Genomic DNA, 26,792 nt, shown 5'->3' with positions numbered 1-26,792 from the left:
AAACATGGGCGGGAACATGCAAATAACTTGTTTATGCCCCTATAGCCAACTATGTCTCCATACCAGCTAGATTAAAAGCAAAGATGCCGCCTTATTATGCAGAGCCAAACATCCATACCTACAGAGCCTTATATATGCATCCCAACCAGTCCCTTTTGCATTTACTTATTATGTTAAAAGTGTCGTCCACCTTCATGCACAGAAACCTAAGTGCAAAAAGTCTAAGCGCAGCTAAGTATGCAGAGTGAGTTTCTGTGATAGCCACAATTGTTTTGCTTAGCAGCGCTTACTTTTCTACGCTCCGGGTCGCTGTATGCCAATTGCGGGCGCTGTGAATGTGAAGGGAGAGGCGGAGCCTAATTAGCCGAGCAAGGAAGGTCACGTGTACGGTGTCCATTTTGGGACATCTATGCACCAAATTCAAGTGCTTCCTGCCCTCTCCCCCTTTTAAAAGCCCCGTCTTGATAAACAATTCTTTATTGGCCCCTCCCCTACCGTTGGTAACAGTTATGAGATTGCCTCTTACTTTGTGCTGACGGGTCAAGGCTTCCCCATTCATCCTCCTCCCTGCGATGTCACCCTTTGTCCCTCCTATAGGCGACGTCATCCCTGAGCCCTCCTCAGAACGATGTCATTCCTCGGTCTTCCTCCATCATTCTAAAGGGCTCCAGAATTCTTGCTCCTCCATCCGCCCTGCTTTCCAATTTCACACAGCTCCTCCCTGATTCCTCCCCCTTCCGCCCTGTGTCGTTCTTCATAAACCATTCCCCTTGTAATGCCGTTTCACAATCCCTCCTACTTTATTTTAACATATGCTGTAATTAAAACTATACATTTCAGTCCCACTCTTTTGCTGAGAGAAACGTCCGATTTCCCAAAGCCTCCTCTGATGGTCAGGAAAACGTTGAGCAAGAAGATTCAAGGAGAGTACGTTACAGTACTACGGTGTCCATTTTAGGACGTACATGTGCAAAATGACAGCGCAACTTGCTCCCCATTGAAAATGTCTGTTATTAATACATCTTTGTAGCACCTCCACGGGTCTGCTCTTTCTCTGTTCTCCATTTACCTGAAAAGGTAACCATATATCATAAGATTCGCTCGTTTGGCGAGGTAATTAAACTAGCAGATCTTTCTCCCACCTAAGGGCTAATTAGATCATTTAGCAAAAAATGATTAAGTTATGACAGCTATGGGAGTGAGGACTGTATCAATGAGCTGATGCATTCCTGCCCCAGGGAGGCCAGTTGGGGGCCTTATACACTGGCAGATAAGCTGCAGAATTGGTCTTAAAGGACATATCAAACATATTTTTTTGCCTAATAAAAGAAAACATAATTCTAGGCACCCTGTTTTTAAAGATGCAAATAAAGGTTGTAAGCTTTTAACATCCTATGGTTATCCAGTGTGCGTTAAGCCCCCCACCCCCGAGTTGGACCCTGAATAACTTACGGTATTTAGAATTAGGGGCACTGCTGCCATGAGGCAATTTGAGAATCTCGCCCTAGGTGGCAGCACCTGGTGGGTTTCCAGGGGTGGCTCCTGGTAACTCTTCTAGTGCAGACTGCGCACTCTGCATTAGTGATGTGGCCCCTCCTGACCCCCCTATCCCCATGGTAACAAGTTAAGCATAGGGGGAGCAGAACATACTACCTAACAGTATTCACATTTAAAGGAGAAGGAAAGGCAAAGTCACTTGGGGGTGCAAAAATGTTAGGCACCCCTAAGTGACATTAACGGCTTACCTCGTACCCCGGGCTGGTGCCCCTGTTCGGAAAAAACAGCACCAGCCTGGGGTACCTGTAGTGCAGCGCTTCCTGCTTCCTCTTCCTAAAATGCCAGCGGTCGGCTCTTGCACAGTAGAGTGAAAAGCCGACTTTTCTGTTAAAATTCGGCTTTTCACTCTACTGCGCATGCGCGCACATGGAACCAGGAAGGAGGAAGTGATCGCAGCTACCCCGGGCTGGTGCCGGGGTCTGAACAGGGGTGCCAGCCCGGGGTAAAAGGTAGGTGATTTAAGTCACATGGGGGTGCCTAACATTTTGGCACCCCCAAGTGACTTTGCCTTTATTTCTCCTTTAAGGGTGGTGTACTTTTTAGTTAAGTTTAAGTATATTATAGAATGCCCTAGCAGTAGCCAAAAACTACAAAACTAACTGTAGCCCTGTGAGGCTAAAATGTTATTGTTATTGTTACTTTTTTATTACTTGTCTTTCTATGTAGGCCCTCTCCTATTCATCCAACCTCTGGTTCAAACCATTGCTTGGTTGCTAGAGTGAATAAGACCCTAGCAACCGGAAAGATGCTGCACTACTAAACTGTTGAGCTGCTGACCAAAGAAAAACACAAAAAAGAAGACTAATAGCAAACTGTCTCAAAATATCAATGTGTACATCATACTAAATGTTCATTTAAAGGAATAGTTCAGTATAAAAATGAAACTGGGTAAAATAGACTGCACAAAACAAAAAATATTTTCAATATTGTTAGGTAGCCAAAAATGTAGGACAGCAGCTTTTGGGGGGCAGCCTTCAAGTGCCTATATAACAGATTTATTTTTTAAAAAACAAATCCCACCAGCCGCTAAAGAATTCCTGCATAAATCCAGCAAACAGGGGCGCTGCTACCATGAGGCGACTTGAGAAACTCGACTCAGGCAGCAGCGCCCCCAAGTTACCAGGGGGGGCAAAAATCCGCTCCTGGTAACTTTAAGAGCCGAATTTCAATTTTTTAAATTGGAAATTTGGCTCCTCTAGAGTAAAGAGAGCCATTGTGCTCTCTACACTAGCAATGCAACCCCCCCGGACCCCCTCCAGGGCTGTAATGGTAAGTGCTGGGGGGTGGCATTGGAGGGGCCGACTTTTGCGGCTCAGGGGCCGAAAACTCTCTTGCCGGCAAAAGAGCCAGAGGGGATGAGCTTCTGCTTGTCACCAAAGTGATGTTACTCGCACGAAAGTGACATTGCACGCACACAAACTGATGTATTTAGGTCCAGTGCCAGGGATGGCACTCAACCTAAATACAGTGCTGATTTTGATTAGTTACTTTTACAGAAATTATAATACAGTATGGGGTTATGTAATAAAAATCAGCAGGTAGAATTTTGTGGTCACCTGTTTAAAAGCCAACATCTTATTATTTGATATGGGTTACTGCTCCTGTGCAAAGTCTTTTATTACATATAGGGCTATGATCGTGCTCAAAGATCCTGTATGTTTAACTGCTGAAATACAAGGTCCCCGGTGATGGCAATGCACAGGGAGGATGTGACAGGCCAGAGCAATCAGGAAGCAGGTAGAATGCTGGAGCAGAAACGAATCAGGGACTAGGGAGCAGGTAGAATGCTGGGAATGGAGGGAGGAGGGAGCAGGAGGGGGAGAGGTGGGAGGAGAGAGCAGGGAGAAGGATGGAGAAAGTATGCTGCAGCCCAGAACAATCACTGATACATATGTCATTACTCCGAGCATGATTACTCAGAGGGGAGGCATGATAAAGAATTTTTAGAAACACTGAGATTTTAGACTGGGGAGGGTGCAGAACGCACTGTCATTTTGCACACAAATGTGCTAAAATGGACACCGTACTGGTCTCTATGGTTACTCTGTAGGATGCTCCTTGCTATACCACAACTGAAAAGAAGACGAGAAGAAGCAATGGAGGTCCTTGGAAGCCCGTCAGGGAGTCGCTTGCCATGGGAGGGCTTCTCAGCATGGCTGGATGGCATCTGCGTGGTTACCTTCGATCTGGAACTGGGCCAGGCGATGGAGGTGAGAGAGGATAATTAGTGGTGGTGTGGAATGGGAAAGGAGCAGAGATGGGTTAACAGACAGATCTGTTTAGTTTGCAATGGGCCCAAACAGCAATTCAAAAGAGTGAAGACCTAGTGATGGAAATGGTTTTATTAAATGATGATATTTTGAAATCTTGGGTAAATTCAAACACATAATGAAATAAATAAAATGAGTTCAAGGCCACCTATCACCAAAATAGTTTCCCCCAGCTGGAGGTGGAGGCTAATGTTCCCAAAAATATTTCTCCATTGCGTGCTGTGCTTACTATGCGCATAATGTGCGACTTGCTTGCTCAATAGGCACATGCTGATGATGTGAAAATAGGGAGACACACATGCGCCTATTAGCCCTCTTCAGTTCATTTTACAGTCTAGTAAAACTGTACCTTATTCCAAACTGCAGAGCTGCTAAACAAAAAGTGAAAAAAAAAAATTTTATTCATCACATCATACCATAATGTGAACTACCCCATTCAGAGAAAGGGTTAGCCAGGAATGTATGTTTTTCGTGAAAACCTTATAATTGTGTTTGTACCTTCTTTCACAGCTTGTGTATCCACTAAATGTCAAGCTTACAGAAAAAGAGGTAAGTTAGCCCCTCCAACAAACACTACAACCTTTACCCCTGAACTATTTATTTGGGAAGGGCTAGAAATGACAGCAGTGCTGGTGAGATTAGTGGGTGTGAGCAAGCAGGGGGCAGTCTGCCCGAACCCTTGGGTGGCAATATTACTTGGTCCACCTCTGGACAGTATGTTGATTATTTGCTAAGCATTTCTAGAGTTGGTGAAAACTTTGGAACTCTTTAAAATTAACCCTGTCAGGAACACGCCACTCTCAGACGCGTATGACACGGGGAAGGGGCAACAAGGGGTTACGCTCAGTCACCTTTGACACAGGTTAGACTAACATTAAGCACCCCCAACACACCACCGCCCCAACTAACTATTCGCTGCCACCATCTATCCTTAACAGGCAATAGAAACCTACTACACAAATATATCACACAAACTTTTTTTTACTGCAGTTAGGGTTAGTTTTCCGCTAATTCAACACTCCAGTAGTCACAGGGTTAATCTACAAACACACTCTTCTGCTGACAGTCCACTAGTAAATTAGCTTCTACACAGAATTTGCCCCCCCTACTCAACACACACAGCCAAGCAGTTAATACATTTAGGCCTGAGCAGTTATACAAGGTATGTGGGGATCTTTATAGAGACAAAGGACAGAACTTATTAAATTTTATATTTAATATTACAAAGGTAACAGTGCATTTAAAAAAGGTTTTACAAAAAGAGACATATGCATACAAAACAGTAAATAAAATAAAAGGGAATAAAAACACAGAGAAAACCCTATGTACGTTACCGAGTTATCTTTTGTGTCCTCCTGAGGCAAGAGTTTGGAAAATTAAGCCCACAATCCAACAGAACTTGGAACCTCAAAATATGAGCTGAAGAACACCTGGGCCTGTGTGCTTTTATCCCCTGCTGGGCCCCTCCCTCATTACCGTATGCATGAGGAGGGAGTACCCAGGAGCTTGTCACCTGACCCCCACCCTGGTAGAGAGCTGCACTTCTCATGCCAGTTCCTTGTCATATAATATTGGAACACTTATGCCCATCCCACATCCCAAGTAAAGGCTAGCTTACTCCTTTATTTACATTACAATACAATATAATGGACACTTTGCACATTATTATTGTTAAGGTGATGGGGGCAGGCAGGCAGCTGGCAGGCAGGAAATGTTTTTGGGCAAAACTTACCCCCAAATGTTCTTCCATGAGCTGTTATAGAATTGGTTGGGGACTAGTGGGCCCACCGGAGGATCCACCCCTGTGGCCAATGATGCAGTACCCCAGTGCCACTGCCAGCAACCCTCCCTGCACACACCCCCACCAACCTCAATGGGTGGGCCCTTGGCCGCAGGACCCTGGACTATGGGGTCCTAAGTATTGCACATTTTCTGATGAAGTGACATTTCTGTTGTGCAGCTCCCTGATTTTGCTTTTTGTATGGTACATGTTTTTATCATTTTATTAACCATGGGTATGTATCATTTAGAATCTCTTACTTGCAACTTAAAATGCACTGATACTTTCTATCTCTGTAGAAAACCAGCATCTGCTACTTGTCTTTTCCCGACTCTTACTCAGGTAAGTGCCTTTAGAGATTACCCATTTTGTTTACAACATAGAGCTGGTTTAGGGCCCTTATTTAAAGAGGTGTAAGAGGGTAATCCGTATTGGGAACCTGGAGAAGGCAAGGTCCTAGTTAATATAAAGGGTAAGATCCAACATCAATGGACATTTGCAAAGACCAGTTAGTGGTAAGCTAGATTCTAGGTACATTAGAAACAAAGTCTACAAAGGGCTATATAGAAAAGCTCTTCAGATTACACTAATTCAGAAGGGTAAAATTGCTGATAGTATTATTTTTACAATAAACATGGTAGAATGGATGTACAGTATGCACTTCACTCATTCGTTCATTCATCCAGGTAAAAAAAAAGATATGGGCAGTTAGTAAAAACTATTCTGATAGTATCACAAGGCAGCAACCTGAACAGTGCCATGAAACACTTAGGAGTCCATTTACATAGCTGCAGTTTGAGTAGATGTCCAGTTTTAATTCACAACACACAATGTACCTTCTACTGTCTTCAAAAACACACATGACGTGCCTTCTACTGTTTTCAAAAAGCACTGTTAGTATTTTCTGCACCTATTCTCTTCATTGCAGGGTGTCTGGGTGACACTCAGTTTACATTCCGCATGCGACGTTCTGCAGGGCAGAGAAGCTGTCCATTTCAGGAGAATGAAAAGTACAACAGAGAGACTCCAGTAACACTGCAGGTAAAATGTCCTTAGTTATTAGATCTTAATAATCAAGTGGTTTCATTTTAAAAGTCAAATATACCATAACATAACATAAAAAAAGAAAAGTGGGGAGAAAACGGAAAAAATGAAATGCACATGTTAACAATGATAATGATTTGGGGTCTCGTGCAAGTTATTTATATAAAGTTCCCATAAATTTGTGGCCATACCACTTGTGTGTGCTACAAAAACATGGGGACAAATGGTTAAACATGTTGGATGTATTTTTTCAACAAGCTCAACTGGGTTGCCTAGGAAATATAGGTGGACCCATAGGACTGATAATTTACCTTATAGGGGTTGTTCACCTTTGAGTAAACTTTTAATATGATGTAGACAATAATATTCTTAGACAATTTGCAATTGGTCTTCATTTTTTATTATTTAGATTTTTTACTTATTTTACTTTTTGTTCAGCAGCTCTTCAGTTACCTTAGCAACCAGGGAGTGGTTTGAATGAGAGGCTGGTACAGGTATGGGATCTGTTATCCGAAAACCCATTATCCAGAAAGCTTTGAATTATGGAATGCTTGTCTACCATAGACTCCATTTTAATGAAATAATTCAGATTTTTAAAATTGATTCCTTTCTCTCTGTAATAATAAAACAAAACATTGTATTTGATTCCAACTAAGATATATTTAACCTTTATTGGAGGCAAAACAATCCTATTGGGTTTAATTAATGTTTTATTGTTTTTTTAGTAGACTTAAGATATGTAGATCCAAATTACGGAAAGACCCCTTATACGGAATACCCTTGGTCCTGAGCATTCTGGATAACAGGTCCCATACCTGTATATGAATAGGAGAGGGCCTGATAGAAAAATAAGTTATAAAATGAAACAATAACAATAAAATTGTAGCCTCACAGAGCAATGGTTATTTGCTTGCTGGGGTCAGTGACCCCCATTTGAAGACTGCAAGAGTTATAAGAAGAAGGCAAATAGTTCAAAAACTATAAAAAAATAAATAACGAAGACCAACTGAAAAGTTGCTTAGAATTGGCCAGTTAGTATAACATACTAACATCGCTTAAAATGAGAATTAAACTCTAGCCCTCCCTGCCTCCCAGCAACATCTGTTTATTTTAGAAGTCTCCCTGTGTCCTGATCTGCCATAAATTTGCAGACTTGCGCACTGGAGTTCAAACAATGGTGTAACAATCGAGGAAGCAGACCCCATGGTCGTGGAGGGAATGGGGAATAGGGGAGCCCAGACTGCGGAGTCTGTTATTTTTATTTTTCATGTAAATGCCTGCTCCTAGGTAGGAAGCAGACAAGGAGCAGGGATTTACAGGCAAGTGCAGGAGGGGGATGTGTCTAAGAGATATATTTATAATGCTATGTAAAAAGTGGAGTAAAGCATTACTGGTGATCTTACCCAGAGCAACCAATCAGCAATTAGATTTTAACAGTTAGAAAATCAAATCAAAGCATCTGATTGTCTGTTATATACAACATCACCGGTGATGTTTTACTCCACTTTTTACACAACATGATAAATATACCCCTTAGTGTAGGGATGAAGCATCAGGGTTGGGCTGGGTGAGTAGATATGGCACTGGTTCAAAGGGGCCATCTTCCCCTGTTTCCTAATGCTCTTCTGTTAGAGCTCCGACACGGATCATGGAGGAGTATGCGCCGTTGAATCCACGTCCTGAATCAGCTTCAGGCACATGCACATACTCCTGCTAGATATGTATTGGAGAACTGAGAGAAGGGGAACACAAGACAGAAGATGGTGTCATTAAACCCACATAGATTTATAGCAGGTTAGCACACAAGGAGACTTCTGAACAGAATAGCTCTTGCAGAGAGGGAGCTTGAAGGGGGGGGGGGCAGTGGAGGGGTGGCTGAGAATCAGTAGGGATTGATTCTCCTGGTGGTCAGTGATTAATTCATTGGTGGTCAGTGTAGTTTGCACCTGCCTGCCCCTGCCCCTGTCCCTGCCTCTGTCAAGCTTCTCTGTACTGTCATTGCTTGATACTTAACTCACATAAGCATCTATGTAAGTTGTGTATTATTTTACCGGGCTGACCATTTAAATAAATACCTGCCATGTTCCTACTAGGGAATAAATACATACAGGGAATAAATATATATATATATATATATATATATATATGGAGGGTGTATAATTGAATGGCTAAAAGCAATGCAAGCTGTTTTCAGATACCATATTTTATTAATGCTTGCAATCCAGTGGCATGCTATCACTAATTATCCTTTTGACTCCTGCAGAGGGATGGTGCACATTTTTATGGATACGTTTATTTCCGTCAAGTAAGAGACAGCTCTGTAAAGAGAGGATACTTTCAGAAGGTAGGAGAATTACCCCTAGTTGGGCAATAAAACTTTTAATGTTCTACACATGATTTATACCTGAGCTACCTCAATGATGAGGCAAACTCCAGAACAAATAATTGGGTTGTGTATATTGAATTGGAATTGTGTCGCTATTCTGTGTGTGTTGTTGCAATGGTACCAGAAGAATACCAAAAACATCTTTTGCCTATATTCTTGTATGCGTTTCTGCCATGGGTGCATATATAATAAAAGAAAGGGAAAATGACAAAAAATGGCAAAAGTAGGATTTAACTGCTATGAATTGTTTATTCCTATACAAGTTTCATGCCTTTAGGGCTCTATGTCAAGTGTCACTTTGTCGGGTGTACAGGCTTAAAATGTGGCAATAAATAATTTTGAGCAGTTAATTCCTGCTTCAGAGCCATTTTATCGTAATTTCTCATACTTTGTTGCAAAGGTTTCTATCAAACCATGAATACTTATTAAAAATAAACCCCCTTGTATGGAATATAAAGATAGTGGAAGACAACTCAGCCGTGACCTATGTACGGTCCTTCTTTTACAGTCACTGGTTCTTCTCTCCAGCCTGCCTTACACCAACCTGTTTCATACAATCCTGCAGCTTATTGCACCAGAGTACTTCAATAAACTGGACCCTTGTCTAGAAGCCGGTAAGGCAAAGTTTGCAATAACAAAACAATGTTTTATGGTACTTATATTCAAAATAGTATTTCCTCCATAGTTTCTTGTATGGGTGGATGCATGGTTTAGACTAAGTTTTATGTCCTTTCTCTAGAAACTGTATGAATAAATCATTAACTGTATGAATAAATCATTCTTTCCTGATTTTTGCAAGTAGCATAACTTAGTAGTTCTTGGGTGTGACAAGGTATAGCATGCATGGCCATTTGAACAGGGACATAAATGGCAGCATAGACAGGTCTGCCATCAGGCGGTACAACATTCAGGGGTCACATGGCAGTAGGGCATCTGTAAAGACAGGAAAGTGCAATTTGCGGGTCACAAAGGGGGCAGGGCTTAAAGGAGAGTGGGGGGAGCAGGGCAGATTATGCATGGGGTTTGGACATAACGGAATGTGGACATGTGTGTATGGGGCATTTTTTTAATTGGTTGTTGCCAAGACCCACTGCCCAGGGCACCTAGGTGAATATTGAGCTAATAAATGGGACACCATAAGGAGGAGGACCCTATTAATTCATGATTACTGATGGTGACCCTAAGCATAGGTATGCTTTCTGTACTAAACAAAATTCTGCATGTCACTTTAAGGTGCTTACACAAACAAGTGACTGCTTCTGGTGTAAAACTGGTGAAATGGTCTTTATTAGGTTGATCCCATTCTTCTACCATCTCCCCATTAATAAATTGCAGCCCTTCTGGTTGCTTACATAATAGTCATATTTTATCTGAATGTTTTACCTACCATAACAGTACCTGGTATTTTATTAAAACTACCTATTTTGTCTCCTGGGTTTTATTTCTCTGTAGTTTGCAATCAGATTGACCGCTGGCCTCTGCCTGAACCTGGAGTTCTACTGTCGCTTCCTATAATGGGACTTGTTCTACAGGTATAAAACTGGTTACCTGGGACAGTTTTTGAAACATTATATATTTGTTACATTTTGGCAACACCCATACACTGTACATAAAAGTTCTCACAAGCACAAATGGGAGGCATTGGACTGGATAGTAAGGGAGTAGATGATGAGGGCAGACAAAAAGTGACATCATACATAGAGGAAGTGGTCACTTCCACAACCTGAGGGGTGCATTTAGGTCTGGTGCCTGGAGTGGCACTGTACCTAAATACAGCCCTGGGAATACCTTTACTACTTCCCTTTAAAATTGGAACAATTATATGATATATATTGATACCTGCTCAGAAACAATGTATTATTTTCATACAGTAAGCCATTTTGGGCAGAGCCATCTCTCCTTCTTGTATAGTTGGGTGAAATCTGTGTGAATGTATACACACATTTATTATATCTGAGCAGCATTGCAGAATATGTTGGTGCTATATAGATATGTGATATGTGTGTCATAGTAATATTAATAATACAGTTACCTGATTATCAACTATATCTGAGTGGTATAGAATAGTGATAAAACACATAAATTACTTTTTAATATCTTTCTACAATTAGGTAAGGATCCCAAGCCGATCAGACCTAATGGAAACTAATGTTATTAATGAACATCAAGAGGTGAGTTGTTTAGATGCTGTCAAATTTACCCACAATAGTCAGGTAGCAGACTGGTGTGACTTTTTTTTAAGGGTTTTTTTTCTTGGTAGAAAATATTGGCCCTGTGCCTTGTCCTTACTTTGAGCTTTCAAAAAAAATAAATATATGGAGCTCATAGCAGCTAAAGGCTTTCACTCCTCAAGTCCAGTTTACATTACATAAGACCAATGTTTGGAAAATATAATTAATGTATATTGGTTTTCTAATAGCCATTTTTTCTTACAACCACTTTTTGTTCTTGTGCTTCCGGATATGTTGTTTTCTTGATCTGCCTGTAGCAGACCTAACTGTAGACTGGATCTTGGGATATTGTTCAGTTTGGTTGGCCAAATTGTGCTTATGCCCCTGATCCTATAGTTGGTCAGAAATACAGTATACTGTATGTGATAATGCAGGATTATGCAATTCTAGGGCTGTTGATGGCAGTATATGTATGTGGGTCAACAGTTAGCCTGGTTTTATTTTTTGATCCATCAGGACTGTTCTGATTGCCACAGAGTTTCATCATCCAAATCACTTATTGGGTGGGGACACACGTAAAGCTAAATTTGTATGAAACAATTGACCTGTGGGTGACTAGATATAGTCTAACCTTCTTAGCTCCTTAATAAGTCATGCCACAATGCTGAAAACAGTACTACTATTTTGGGGTATATGTACGTGTATGTACAAAGTAGACACAAATTTTGAATACAGATACAATCTTGATCAGTCCACCATTTGAATAAAGAAAAACCAGTGTATATAGACACACAGTGTAATGATAGCTTTTGTATTGCATACAGGACCGTTTGGAGCCTCCAAGTCACTCCCTGATTGTTCATGATGTAGATCTGTTCAGGTAAGAAGGTGCTATTAGAAGTTTGTAAATATTTGAATCAATTCAATTAACTTTGGTAGTTGGCAGTCTGAAGCCCAACTAGCCTTTACCAATGTCCATTAGTGCATCTCAAAGTGATTCGACTAACTGTATTTATAAATGTATAAATGTATTTTGGTCAAACAAGAACCAGCCTTTTATTGAGGGCTTTTGTTTATATATACAAACTTAAAGGGATACTGTAATGATTTTATGGCATACTTTTTATTTCTAAATTACACTGTTTACATAGAAAATAATTCGCTCTACCATTTACTATTTTATTCCTGAACCACCAATCTATTAACTGATACATTTTGAAAAACACATGTTTTTCCATAACATTTTACAATGCACTTTTTTTTTTACATTACTTATTTAAAATGCAATACCTGGGGTGTCAGAAGGACCTATTAGCCTTGAGCTTTGATGTACAGCAGATGGTCCCTTTTCAAGACAAATATGCACAGCTTCATGTCAACCACTGTTTTCGTAATAACTGGTGGATGCAAATTATCTATACAAACATTTTGCCCAATATATACATAATAATAAATAATTTGGGAGACATGTTAGAGGACAAGCTGGATAGAATAAGCATTTGCCTCCCTTTTCTTTTAGAAGTGATCTAGCAAAATGACTGAAGACTTGTAGACCTGCTACTCAACCATGCACTAGTATATGGATGGGCCCTCTACCGTTGTGCTTAGAGGGAAGGAGGGTTATATTAAAATTATGCTATTTTACCCAGTGACACATGACCTCTACACCATGGAGAGGGGGCTGTGGGCTCTTTCTTAAGCTTTGATGGCTTTTATAATTGCCCCTTCCCATCATCACTAATTTCCAGGCACAGTTTCTGGTTTTGAAAATCACTGGTCAATTTCCAGTGTATAATTATTGTAATGGAATTCTTAAAAAAATATTAAAGCCTGATTTATGATTGTAGGTGCAAAGCAAATTGCTAAAATGGGCATAAATTTCAGTATGCAGTGACATCATAAAGGTACCTGCACCCATACACAGTCCTTGCAGTTTAGAATACCTTTAGGATGTGCAAAAGAATCCACCCATATTGATCTGATGAAAGTGTGCTCATTGATGCAAGTGAACCCTGGAATATGGCAGACAATCATATTCATCAAAAATGTTGCTAATTTTGCACGCAAATAGTGATTCCAACTTGCATGTGTCCTTAATAACCTTGAAAATGTGTGAAAAAATGTTTGCATTGTGGGTAAAAAACCCTCAAATGTTTTATTATTATTACTTTTAATATAGAATTACATACAAAAGCAACTATTAACCAGTACAGAGGTAAAGAGGGCTCTGCCCAAATGAGCTAACAATCTAAACAAAATCCAGTGTTAATATTTATTTAAATACAGGTATGGGTTCCCTTATCTGTAAACTCATAATCCAGAAAGCTCTATTTCCAGCAAGTAATTTTATTTTTTAAAAATGATTTCCTTTTCCTCTGTAATAATTAAACAGTACCCTGTACTTGATTTCATCTAAGCTGTATGAATCCATATTGGCGGCAAAAAAATGCTATAGGGTTTTTTATGTTTCCATTAAATTTAGCAGGCTTAAAGTATAGGGGTTCAAATTACACAACCATTCCTTATGCAGAAAATTCTAGGTCCCAAGTACTATGCATAACAGATTACATACCTATATAAATGCTTGTACATGCAGCTAAAACATCACTGTTCTTTTTCCATATTTACAGTAGAAATGTAGTCTGCAAGTGTATCTTCTGTTGTTTCCTTTATGTAACCAGGGCTTTGCAGTCTGTTTTGATGAATCTCCAGATGCTCTGGGAACTGGTTCTATTGGGAGAACCACTGGTTATTATGGCACCTTCACCAACCATCTCTTCAGAAATAGTATTGGCACTGATAAGGTAAATGCATTTAAAGGAATACCAAACAATGGCCCAGAATATACCCTACTGCAGTGCTGTCCAACTTCTGCGGTGCCGAGGGCAGGAATTTCTCTCGCATACATGGTGGAGGGCCGCTAATGGAAGCCAGTTTTGGCCACTCCCCCATTTTAAACCACACCCACTTCAAACCACACCCATTTTATCACAATGGTCGCTGCAGGGATATCAACCATCATTCATATGTTAAAGAATTATATTATGTCATATTAAGACCTACCCTTAAATCTATATGCCTCCTCCTCCCCTGTGGATAGCACAGCAACCCCCAGCATATAATTACATACCTTAGGGACCATTTAATGGCTATTTCCAACTGCTAACAAACTCCCAGAACAAACCCCTGCCAGGTTCACCTCCCACAAGCAGCATAGGGTAGACAGAGTATGGCACATACAGGCAGCACTCTGCCTGTCCTATGCTGCCTGTGTGTGCCATACTCTGCCTGTCCTATGCTGCCCGTGGGTGCCATACTCAGCCTGCCCTATGCTGCTTGTGTGTGCCATACTCTGGCTGTCCTATGCTGCCTGTGGGTGCCATACTCGGCCTGCCCTATGCTGCTTGTGGGTGCCATACTCGGCCTGCCCTATGCAGCATATTCAGCATATACTCTAGACAACAACTTTGTGGGGACAGGGGAGTTTAATGTATCCTCCAAGCTAAGGGCAGATATATTGTGAGAAAGAATATTGTATTGTGCCTGACATGCATGTCTGAGCTGGAAATGGAGTCCCTGGTTGCCTAGCTTGCAAATCCTGAATTAAGGAAAAGCTTGCATTGTGACATAGGTCTGCAAGTTTCTTTTACCCCTATTTAGGGCCATATCAAGAAATTGAGAGACTATAAAGATGTGGAGAAAGTGAATTAGCCCATATGGGTAAATGGTGTGAGAGATGGGGTGGCACATGTTTCAAGATTTTTAGGGCAATGTCCATGCCTTGTAGAATTGTTTTACTCTTCATGCATTTAAGCTATGTTCTGCATCCACAGCTGTATCTCTCCATTGAAGTTCAGCTCAGATTTCCGGCCTTACTTTACTATCCATGACAATGAGTACAAGGAGTATACCACCAGGACACAGGCCCCGTGAGTACAGACTGATATACATGCCATCTATGTATAGGTGCATTAGAATTAACAAGGCCATTTGTCTCCATATAGGATGCAAATCCAGGATTCACCTTGTACAATAATAATACCTGTTATTACATTAACCCACTCAGTCTCTTTCTGCCTTATAGTATTTAAATACCTACAGATAGTGTATTTATATTATACCTTTTGGCTTGTCTCACTTTATATTTTACCTCTCCTCTTGCTTCAGACCCAGTTTGCTGCTTGGAGTGACCAATCCATTCTTTATTAAGACGCTGCAGCACTGGCCACATATCCTGCGTGTAGGAGAGCCAAGAATGTCAGGTGAGGAAACAGTGTAAAGGAGAATTAAAAAGAACTGTTCATTCATGCTCAAGAATACTGATTAACCTGTACAATGGCTTTGTTGGAGGCTTACATGTTAAAGTTGTCTTACCAAAACAATCACCCATGTTATTTTTAACATTACAGTCCAACATGCGTGTGGTGCACAGAAAATGTAGTAATATAATCCATAAAAAAAAATTGCCCCATGCTACATTAAAATTATTTGTATCTGCCAATTTCTGAGCCTGCTGGTCAATTTCCATATGTACATATTGTAGCGCTTTAAGAAATTTAGATTGTGGTCTCCTGGGGGTGGAATAATACACACACTTTCAGACGCCCAAAACAAAGGCACAGAGAGTTCAGTGCCATATAAATGGGCCTAAGCCAGTTGACAGAAGGCTCTTCTAAAGAGGAAAATGAAATAAAAACCAGCTCTACCTTATACACAGGTGATTTCCCTGTTTACCATGGCGTGAGGATAAGATTTGCTTTGCACATTGCTGCAGTACAATAACCTGACCAAGAGAAAGTTAACCATTTGCTGCTCAGACGATTCTGTTGCTGAGATCATGCACCATTAATGTACACATCTCTGTACATTTCTAGGCCATGCATTCATGTTTTCCAAGTACTTTGTCACAACACCACTGAAATAATTATCATTATAAATTCTGCTGTTCTGTTCACTTGCATATGAATGTCCTCTGGGATTTTTTATATGTTGACTCTTAGGCAAGTCTTCCCCACAAAACTGTTGCTCTACGTTGCTCTGTTCTTTTATTCTTGTGCTCAGTGTTACCATTTGAGTTGTCTAGTTCTGTATAGCGAACTTTAAAAATACTCATCTTATTAATGTCTTTGTATTTAACTGCAGGAGATTTGCCCAAACAGGTAAAACTAAAGAAGACAGCAAAGTTAAAGACACTGGACACTAAAGCAGGTGAATAAAATTTTGAAAATATGATACATTAAATGGTTATAAGCCAGTACTATTGTCTGTACAGCATACTCAGGTAGCAACACGCTGCACTAGGTACTTTGCAGTTTCAGACATGTCTATGGCCAGCTCAAAGGTATCTTACACAAATAATAAATTAGCTTGAAAATGACAAAGGGAATTACATTTTAATGTAAAAAGAAACTGCATTCTCATGTAAACCTGTTAAAGATATAAGGGCCGATTCACTAAAGGTCAATAAAACGAGTGCTATTTATAGCATGCGTTAAAAAATTTATATAAGGACACTTGTCATAATTAAGAAGCGATGTTCTTTGCGTTATTTATTCCACCGCGTGCGATATTGGCACACGATATTACGCACGTAACCATTACTTTCTGAAAACTACTGTTCTGAAAATTACCATTTCCCTGAAAACTGGAGGATGCATCACTCTAGGACGATCACATACTTGAAAAATCCCACTGCAAACTCCATGTTGTGTTGCCAAACGCCCAAGAACCGCAATGTTGTTTAAGTACCACCTGCCCCAAGTAGGTGTTAATATTCACACAGATTAAAGTGATATTTTGCACATTTAATGCTTCATATGTGTTTGTGAATCATGTGTTAGTACTATTTCTATTCGCTAATTAACGCAATGCGATAGAAATAACGCTTTGCGATAGCGGGTTTTTTTGCGCATGCGATATGCATTTAGATGCCATCCCGCCGGCTAGAATGTAAATTGGCATATGCGGCGGCACGATTTGCAGAAGTTGCAGAAGTTTCCTCTCAAGACAACTTCCGCAAATTGCGGCACCGTGTATGCCATCCCACCGGCGTGTGTCACAGCCCTAAGAGCTAATGTACATTTTCTTAACCAGCGGCATTCATAGACTGTGTGGGGCCATAGAGGAAGCAGACCCCGTGGTCTGCCCCCCCTCCCCCCAAAATTGCAAGGTCTGTTTCCCTTATGGTTATACCACTGTTCAAAACTTTTGGTTCCTCTTGACTGTAGGGTACCTTTTAGGAAAATCAGATTTAGAGTTTGTAGCTATTAAGGTACTTCTTGCAAACAAACAACTGCAAGTTCGAGATCAGGTGCCTCACAAGAAAACTTTGGGTGTCTTCAGGAAAACCGAATAAACGCGTATGCCATCCCAATGGTGATTTACATTCTTGTCAGTGGGTTGGCATATCGGGGAGATTAGTCATCCACGGTAGTGAACAGGGTCGGACTGGGCCGCCGGGACACCGGGAAAAATCCCGGTGGGCCCCGGCGGCCCAGACCGACCCTTGCCGGCGCTCCCCCTCCCGACCGCTCCTCCCCTGACGCATCAAATTTACACACCCGGGGGAGGACGTTGGGTGGGGGGCCCTGCAAGGGGGGGTTAGGGGACGCACCCGGCTGGGGGCACCTGTAGGGCCCCTGGGACGGGAGCCCCGGTGGGCCGTTCACCCCCCAGTCCGACCCTGGTTGTGAATATTTATTACGGGCAACTTATCTCCACTGCTCTTAATTGTAGGAGTAAACTGCTGGTTTAAGCACTCTCCAGACCAACCCACAAGGAAGTATTTCCAAATGTGGATATACTAAGATATCATTCCCATGCTATTCCATGTAAATGTCAATGTTTTTTTTTTGTTATCCTCTACTACTTATGCATGAAACAGAAATCTCATGCTATTTTTATAACAAAATGTAAACAATCAGTTGTGGTTTACTAACCTAGGCAATTGCTTCTTCTAATATTGCAGTAGTGTCAACATGTTTGCAGAAATATCATCCGGTAATGCTCCTTGTTGTTTGCATTCCTGACAAAAGTTGCACACTATTCCTATGCTATTGAAAGACTTCACCCATGCCTCAGACCTTATATTAGTGTATACAATAATGAATTACATTTTAACAACTAGAATCATTGTGTCTGCTTTTCCTTAAAAAGAAGAAATAAATAGATTTGTCTTTTGCTACCTTTATTCCATGACATCTGAATTTAGATTGTGACTCTTCCACTGAAACATACATTATGTTTCCTTTTATATTTCCTTTTTCTGACAAAGAAAATTATCTGCCTGGTTTGCATATAATAGGAATGGAAAGTATTGATGGGTGCCGCGTGAAGTTGGGCATTTTCATTCACTAATCACCTGTGCAGGGTGGTTTTCTCAGCAGATGAGTAGTGGGTATTTTGACCAAAGAATGCAGCTTTCCATAAGACATAAACATAGCCCTTTTTCAGAGGAGAAATTTTACAAAAGGGGGAATTTTGATGTAGGTTTTCCTAGTACGTGTTTACCTCCGAGTGCACAGTCCACATTTACATAGGACAGTCCTTTGTGGCAAACCCATAAGGGTCAAGGCTTCCCAGAATGTGGGCTTGTTTTAGGTGTACTGGGGAGGTATAACTAGACAGATTAAGGGTGTTTCCTAAACTGTCCTGCTTTATAATATTTAAATACTAGAAAGCATGTAGTGACATTCATAAGGTCAAGCAGTTAATACTGGGGTTTAAGTCAGGTTCTTTATCTTATAATCCATTATAAGAGGCAAACATCTAAGATAAAAAATGTAGGAGGCTCCCTTATCAGTGGAAGGGGGGACCAGCCTGAAAATCAGTGCTTATTTTCTCCATTGAATATCATCAGAACTATAATGGAGTGACTATTAGGACACTGTTTCCATGTGCAATCTTGTAATTGCCTACACTAAGGGGTACTATTATGGTCTGGGATAGGTAGGGACATGAACCCAAAAAGAGCCTAAAGGTGGCCATACGCTGGCAGATTTCAGCTGCCAGTTTGGGTCCAGCAGACCAATTTGGCAGCTTATCTGTCTATGTATGGGCACCCCTGACAGGCCTACCCTACCGATATCTGGCCTAAAAGTGGCCAAATCTCGATCGGGCAGGCTATGCCCGCTGTTGTAAGTCAATATTTGGGCCCTAGGGCCAAACAATCTAATTAGCCTAATATCGCCAACCTTAGGGAGAAGATCCACTCGTTTGGAGAGCACCATATATGGCCACCTTAACTACATGTTGTCTGTTTCTCTATGGAATTTCATAAAGTAAGATTAAATACAAAGTAGATAAGGAGTGGCTTTAGAGACCATTTTAATATTTGTGTCTCAAGGTGAAGATTTTGAATAGTTTTAACAAAATTCAAGTGTGGTTTAATTGCTGCTGTTTGCTTTTCTGTTTTCCCTCTCTAGGAATGTACACTTCATACAAACCTTTTCTTCACAAAGACAAGACACTGATCAAACAGCTGATGAAGGTGACTGGAGACTGTAACGCATTACATATGTAAATTGTTTGCAGACCTGAAATTAGCGTGGTTAGACATTTGTATGAATGAGTGAGCTGGGCCCTATACATAACTGTAGGTCTACTGTAAGGAACACTGTCATTAAAATAAAAAGTATTTGGTTTGCCAGAAATCCAACTACATGCTTTAGTGAAAGAGATCCTGTTTCCATATTGTCTGGTACATTTTAGGCTTCTAGCATAATCAATGCTGTGAAAATATTTTATTGGGTTTGCAGCTGTACAGCACCACTTGTGTTACAGAAAACTACACACCATTTAATGGTGTATATAATATAAAATTAGATGAATAAAAATATAAATTACTTCACAGGATAGTAGTATCTCTACTGCCATTTCTTATCTCCCCAGACTGTAGCGTTGCAAAGCATTAACATCTTGAAAATTGGTAGTCCTGATTTTTGTGGGACAGTCCAATCCCACCGGCTTCCACTGGCTGCCCCATGTCTGCCACCGCTTGCAACTTGCTAATCAGTGATGGACAAGGGTTTTTTTTCTTTTGAAAAAGAGGGGGAACTCAAAGATAGATGTGCATTCCACTGTGGAAAGCACAACCATCTTAAATTTTTCATATGGGTTTCAGGTAGGCAAAGAGAGACAAGCAGCATGGGAGCACTGGGAAAAAAGAAGTTGGTTGTAGTATTTTGCTTGTGCAAGTGTAGGTAACAATGCTTTCATTTTATCATTTCTGCAGTGATCTTAATGGCATATCTCAGGTTTTTTAATGTTTATTGAATTTGGTGGGTGTCACTAAACAGTAAGCGTGAGTGGCAGTGTGCCTCTTTCTAATTTTCAAATGTTGGTAGGTATTAGCAGGGCCGGAACTAGACAGATGAGGCACCTGCCTAGGGTGCAACGGTGGGGGGGTGCCAGGCAGGTACTTCTTCTTTCACATACCTCTAGTTCCGGGTAATTTTCCCCTCACTGCAAATTCCCTGCTAGCGGGCCAAACTCCTGCCACCTCGTGTGCGCGTATCATGCACTCGCTTGCGCATGAGCACACACTGGGGGGGGAACATAACCAGAGCCATCAATGTCTCTCACAATAGCATGTGCTCAGTTGGTCTGTGGGCCAAACAATTAGATCTCCTGTGTGCCGAGTCTTAGAGGTAGCCTTATTAATATACCCAGTACTATTTTGCAGTATTGTGTCAGTAAACATTTATAAAGCATATACTATTTACTCTTCTTGCCTTCTTGCAGGGACTTCAGAAAAAGTTTCCATCCTCCACACTCAGTTCAATTCTCAGGAAACACCTGTTTGAACTGACCCAGAGCTTCATCCTTCCCTTGGTGAGTGTTTTATTACAATTTGTTTTCTGTTGTTTTTTTCAAACATCTTTTTATTAGTGGATATAAAGGCAATACATGTCACGGGTAGTATGGTTCTTTTTATGGTTTTCTCTTTGTAGTTTCAGTAAGATCATTCAGTCTCTTTCTTTGATTGTAGGAGCGGTATATGGGTAGCCTCATGCCACATCACAGCTCAATCACTGCCTGGAAAGTAAGTCCTAAATACTATGTAGTACTATGTAGGCCTGTTGCAGTACAATTTAAGAATTACAGAAGACACCAGCCTCAAGTATAATAATAGATGGTATTTAGTATATAAATCCTAGTAATAGGATTTTATCATTATTAGTATGTGCATATATATTACACTAACAATAGTCAAAAGACAAAAATGTTTGGTGTTTGTTACAAGTTGATGTCTGTGTAATATTATGAACAGGAACATTGGATTATCAAGATAAAAAATATATGGCTACAGGTTTGAGAAGGCTGCCCATTCTGTTCCTATGTTGAATGAGCCCCCTATAAAGGATCCATTTAAAGAAACTGGCAGTCATTCTTTTCCCTATATTATTATGTAAACAGAATCCACCTCAGGTACGGCCATTCCAGCAAGAGGAACTGATGAAGATGCTAGAACACACTGGCCCACAATTAAATTCACCTATAAAAGGAGATTGGATGGGTCTCTACAGGTAAGTATTTTACCTATGTTAAATTTTATTTTAACAAAGAGGTTTCAGCATTACATTTGTAAGCCTATGTGCCATGTCAAAGGCCCCATTGTACATTGCCCACTGGTGCACCAGCGTTGTAAGAGCACAGGATAAATGTGTTATGAATTCTTATTCAAGCTATTTATTAGTGTTGCCACATTTAGCAACTGGAAACAATATTAATCTGCTGCTGTTTTCTCATTCCTGCAATTCTCAGGCGCTTCCTCAAGTCTCCTCACTTTGATGGCTGGTACCGACTGAAGCAGCGGGAGATGAGAGAGAGACTGGAGACTGCACACCTCAAAGTTATTTGTGAAGCTGTAAGTCCGCTGTCAAGTTCTCCAGTACAAATCTCTCTGAGACCTAGATAGTATTTATTTACATATTTATTTTCTGGTATTTATATAGCATGTGCTACTTTACAGAGATTATACATCATTCATGTGTCCCTGCCCCAGAGCATACAAGATAAGGATATACTTAAAAAAACAAAAGTAAGAAAATGGGGATTATCTAGGCACACTAATACAATGATATGGGAAAGTGTCAATTTTATTTGAAATACTATTAAAATATGGGGAGTGTCATCCCCCAAAGATACACAATACAAAAGAGACTGGTTTATATATCACCCATATGATTTTATGGATACTATATTAATTGTGGGACCGCTCCTGGGCCATTATTCATTTAATATTATATTAGTGGCAGGAACAATCCTGTAGAGGACTTAGAAGAAGTAAAGTTCCCCTCTATGACAGTGGGAAAACAAAAACCAATAGTCAGGTGCTAGGCCTCTTTATAAGAGGATCCCTAACTCCAATTCATAAATAAGCGTGCCATTCCAGAGATATTGGTGTTGTGTATATACTGTACTTAGTAATAGTGGGTTTCACTCCATCCACTAATGTGATATGGCTGTTAATAACTTTTGTGGAGTTAAATGTATTTAACAAAGTCTATTAAAACTGAAAAGACATTAATGGCTATCTTTCATGCAGGCATATTTACAGTATGTTCCCTCGTGAAGTATTGGAGCCCCAGTACCTCCACACTTCCAAGTTTTTTTTGATAGTCATCCAGCAGTAATTTTTAACATGGTGGAATACCCACCCGACAATATAAATCTCACTATGCAGGTATTGATTGTGCATTTTGTTTTGCAAACTCAGCTAAGCAGTATGGAGTGTGTTAATAACAGCCCTAATGACATTGGGTAATTAAAGGCATTCTGCCAGCTGCATCTTTTAGTAGCCAAAACATACAATGCCAAATTAGCCAAAATTTGTATTCACTGATCTCTGTAACAATTGCCTGTGTGTGCCAGTGAGGGACATCATCGGGGGGAGAGGGGGTACTGGTATGCCGGGCACTGTGAATGGGCCCTGGCCGCGTTGTTACGCAATTTGTGTAAGTTATATATAAATTACAGCAAAAAATTAATGCATCCTGCCTTGCATATCAGGTAAAATACAATGCAGAGAAGCTTGAGTGGACAGGCAGGGGGCAAACTCCACTGACCACCAATGGATTAAAAACTCCACTGTCCCTAATGAACTGACTTAAAATTACCACATTCTTTATTTTATTAACTGTTTATATGAGCTGGTTATTATAGAATAACATCAGCAATTTATATTGAGATCTGTTTACTAAATTATATGAGTGTTTCCTAAATTAACTTTTCAGCAAGGTAATCAGGGTTGGACTGGGGGGGGTGCAGGGCGCCCTGGTTTCAGTTAACATGATTTTAAGGCAATTTTGTTCTAAAAATGCTCATGGCCCTTTGCCCTGTATGATAAGCTGAAGGACAAAACAAACCTGATTTTAAATGCAGACAACTGTTATGATACATATGTAGACCAAGAAGGTTGTGTGGGTTTAGGAGATATGATGATGAATTTGTAGCTGTCAAATTTGTAGGGATAAAGTTGTGTGCAGACATTTATTTTCTTGTATGTTTTCTACAGAATATTTCAGCATGGATAAAGAACAAATCAGAAGTGGAGATTGTGGATCTGGTGCTAAAACTCAGGGATAAATTGGTACTATACATCATTTAATTTGTATTCGTCTGCATTGTATCTGGATTAGCATTAAAACCCATGTGTTTTGCCTGTCTCTATCACTTGGTATGGCTTGTACACTAAAACCTGCTGCACAAATTTTTCTTTCCTAGTGAATAGTTTAGCCAGTTCCAATATATGGCCCAATTTCTTTAGATTTGGCTGCACACAATAGGATTTGTTGTGTTAAATATTTTGTATATTTATTGTTTCTATGCCATAATCATGTCAAATATTTGCAATAGATGCGATTGTGCTATTGCACAGCAATGCTGACCAACAGGCCTCTAAATAGACACTGACCCCCTATAAACCAAAATATTTAGTGTAAATTCACTAATTGAAGTGGATGTAAACGCTTTTTTATAGACAATGCAGAGTATTTATTAGGATGCTAATAAATACCCTGTATTATCTATAAAAAAAAGCGTTTAAATACACTACAGCTAGTGAATTTACACTAAATATTTTGGTTTATAGGGGGATCACTGTCTATTTAGAGGCCTACTGGTCAGCGTTGCTGTGCCACTGCATTAAACCAAATGTCCTTGCATCACAGCATATCTTTGCCAGTGTTAATCACTGTGTATGCCCTTATAAAACAACCATTTCTGTACTATAAGACCTTTGGTTCAGAGATGGCAACTATTTTGAAGTTTTAAAGTGAAGTTATAACTAGAATGACTGATTATATTTAACTGTTTTTTTATCTAGCAAAGGGCTTACAGACAACAACTCCCTGTCAGCGCTGCTTCACTGGCCAGGCTGAAAGATCACATTGATGCTGTAATCTGCTCACTTCCTGAAGACCTGCAGAGCATCCTGCATCCTCACTGAAAAACATAAAAAGCATTTTTCTTTCTGCCCAGAGATCTGCAAAGCAATCTGCAGTGCCCCTTGGAGGCCAGCAAAGCATTTTCCATCAGACCAAGTTTCTGCTCCCTCACTTAGAAGTCTATAACACAACAGAACAATAAATCGTCCTTAATTATCACTGAGAGCCATGAACAGCATATCATAATTTCAGTAAGTCAGTCTTACATCCTGAATTAAAGCTCTCACATTAATTCTGAGAAACCATTTACATGTTTCATTACCTTAGGTAGTTGTAAAGCTTTCTATCTCTTTACTGAGAGAGACCTGCCAACCCGAGATAATCTGAAAAGCATTTAACATCATTCAGGAACTTTTTACAGAGATTTTTGCTGTACCAATTTAGCATTTTCCACATTATCATGCATTGTACATCCTAATTTCCCCTTGGGCTTCAGCAGTGTTTATGTGATAAAACCTAGTACAGGTATGCTTTCTATAATCCAGAATGCTTGGAACCTGATGTGGTCTGTAAAGGGGGTCTTTCTGTAGTTTCGAGCACTGTGCCTTAAAATTTAATTGTTTTCTAGGGCACAATACTGTGCATGTAAACAACAGCAGTTGTACACGCCTTTGCCATGTGGTGCCATTCTTTGATTCCACCATACAATGTTAAATGATGTCAAGCTACCCTTTTTATTGCAGTCAGGAATTGTTTTTATCTATACACAGAAGAATTACTTATTACATTACCATAGGGATGGAATGCAAACACACAGCAACCTAATGTACAGTCTTTTGTAGGTACAGTATATGTTTGTATGCTCTCAAAGGCAGCAAGGAAACCAGTTTCTGTGAAGCTACAAACAGAGGCAATTATTTACTCTTTGTGAAAAAACACCTTCAGACTCAAACAGTAAAATGAAATACAGCTATAAACTCCAAAATCCTTAAATATTAATGTAGGAGATACATTACGCTATATTTGCAAGCAGCAAATACTTCAATACATATGGCAGGCACTCACAAATCCCATGAGCAGACAATAGTAAATAAAAACAAAGAAGCTTTATTGTAGACAATTAGACCACATTATAGCCTTACACGTTTCGTGCACTTGGCACTTAATGATAGAAAACAGGATACAGAATGCACAATATATACCCTATATTCACCAATCACAAACACAGTTTTATTAGCCAATCAGATCATGGAAAAAAGGGAAAGACTTTAAAAACAAAGAAAAAATACAAATGTAAATACATATATACACATACACCTGGGTTTGAAATTTATACATTATAGAAATATTTGTTTTTATTTACTATTGCGGGCTCGTGGGATCTGTGAGTGTGCTTGTTTATCTACATTTTCTTTTTTTTACCTTGGCTCTTGGCATAAGTTGTGATAATTTTGCCCAACTTGTTATCATGCTGCTAAAACTGTAGATTGCCTCCAATAATACTGTATTTGCTTCCTACACCTGCTGATAATATGTCACCACATCTGATACTATTGAGAAAACAATTAAGTTTCTTCAGGCCCAAACACTTGTTTCCCTTATACTGGTATTTAAAAGGATATAATTCTGTCAAAACTACTGTAAACTAACGATTTTGAGCATTTTATTTATATTTGCTCTGATAAAAACAGCTTTAATTTTTGAGTGGATTAAAGTCACCTTTAAAGTTAAGCCCATCAGTAGAAGGAGAGAAAGGGGAACCCAATGTGAAAGTGTCTTCAATTGAGTATAAACAGTAAGTACAATATCCTTCTGATACTCTATTAGAGGAGTGAGGCATTTGGCACACAGACCCAATAGTTGTCTAAAAACACAAAAACTTGCTCTTGCAGTACTTGGTGTCATGCCATAGGTTCAACAAATTGCATAGACAAATGTAGAGATACTGTCATGAGCAAGTATTGTTTCCTATAAAACAAACAGCCTACTTTGGCCTTAGCCCAACAATTCATCAGGTAACATGAGCTCTGAAAAGCACAAGGACAGGCTCCTTATGTGTATGATGTGCCCTGTGATAAAAGGAGAATATGCCCAAAGCCTACTTTCTGGACACAAACGCATAAATAATAAATACAATCTATGACAATACCTAAAAGAGTCATTGGTAAAATATATATAATACCCATTGGTTTGCTA

At 39.9% G+C, this 26,792-nt stretch overlaps 2 protein-coding genes across 15 annotated transcripts in view; one reads left to right on the top strand and one right to left on the bottom strand.

The window, feature by feature from the left end:
* Positions 1–936, bottom strand: part of ppp6r2 (protein phosphatase 6 regulatory subunit 2) — a 57,664-nt gene extending 56,728 nt beyond the window's left edge. For 6 of the 14 annotated variants that reach the window (XM_031899099.1, XM_031899098.1, XM_031899100.1 and 3 more), the window contains exon 1: positions 291–418. The gene's annotated coding sequence lies outside the window, so the exon portion shown is untranslated. Of the gene's footprint in view, positions 1–290; positions 421–526 lie in introns of those variants that run through there. The other 8 variants (XM_012960060.3, XM_012960058.3, XM_031899102.1 and 5 more) reach the window with 5 other exon arrangements.
* Positions 937–3,388: 2,452 nt separating this feature from the next.
* On the top strand, positions 3,389–26,744 carry dennd6b (DENN/MADD domain containing 6B). The gene is made up of 20 exons (XM_018092365.2): positions 3,389–3,767; positions 4,338–4,376; positions 5,907–5,949; positions 6,536–6,648; positions 8,915–8,995; positions 9,546–9,651; positions 10,490–10,569; positions 11,149–11,208; positions 12,033–12,088; positions 13,890–14,012; positions 15,042–15,137; positions 15,376–15,470; positions 16,351–16,416; positions 19,632–19,696; positions 20,950–21,039; positions 21,197–21,250; positions 21,625–21,734; positions 21,973–22,075; positions 23,726–23,800; positions 24,536–26,744. Exons 1-20 carry the CDS (start codon positions 3,609–3,611, stop codon positions 24,656–24,658), a joined length of 1,737 nt encoding a protein of 578 aa, XP_017947854.1. The 5' UTR covers positions 3,389–3,608; the 3' UTR covers positions 24,659–26,744.
* Positions 26,745–26,792: the final 48 nt, after the last annotated feature.

This window comes from Xenopus tropicalis, chromosome 3 (genome assembly GCF_000004195.4).
Source record: "Xenopus tropicalis strain Nigerian chromosome 3, UCB_Xtro_10.0, whole genome shotgun sequence".
NCBI lineage: Eukaryota > Metazoa > Chordata > Amphibia > Anura > Pipidae > Xenopus > Xenopus tropicalis.
This window is presented reverse-complemented; position numbering and strand designations above follow the sequence as displayed.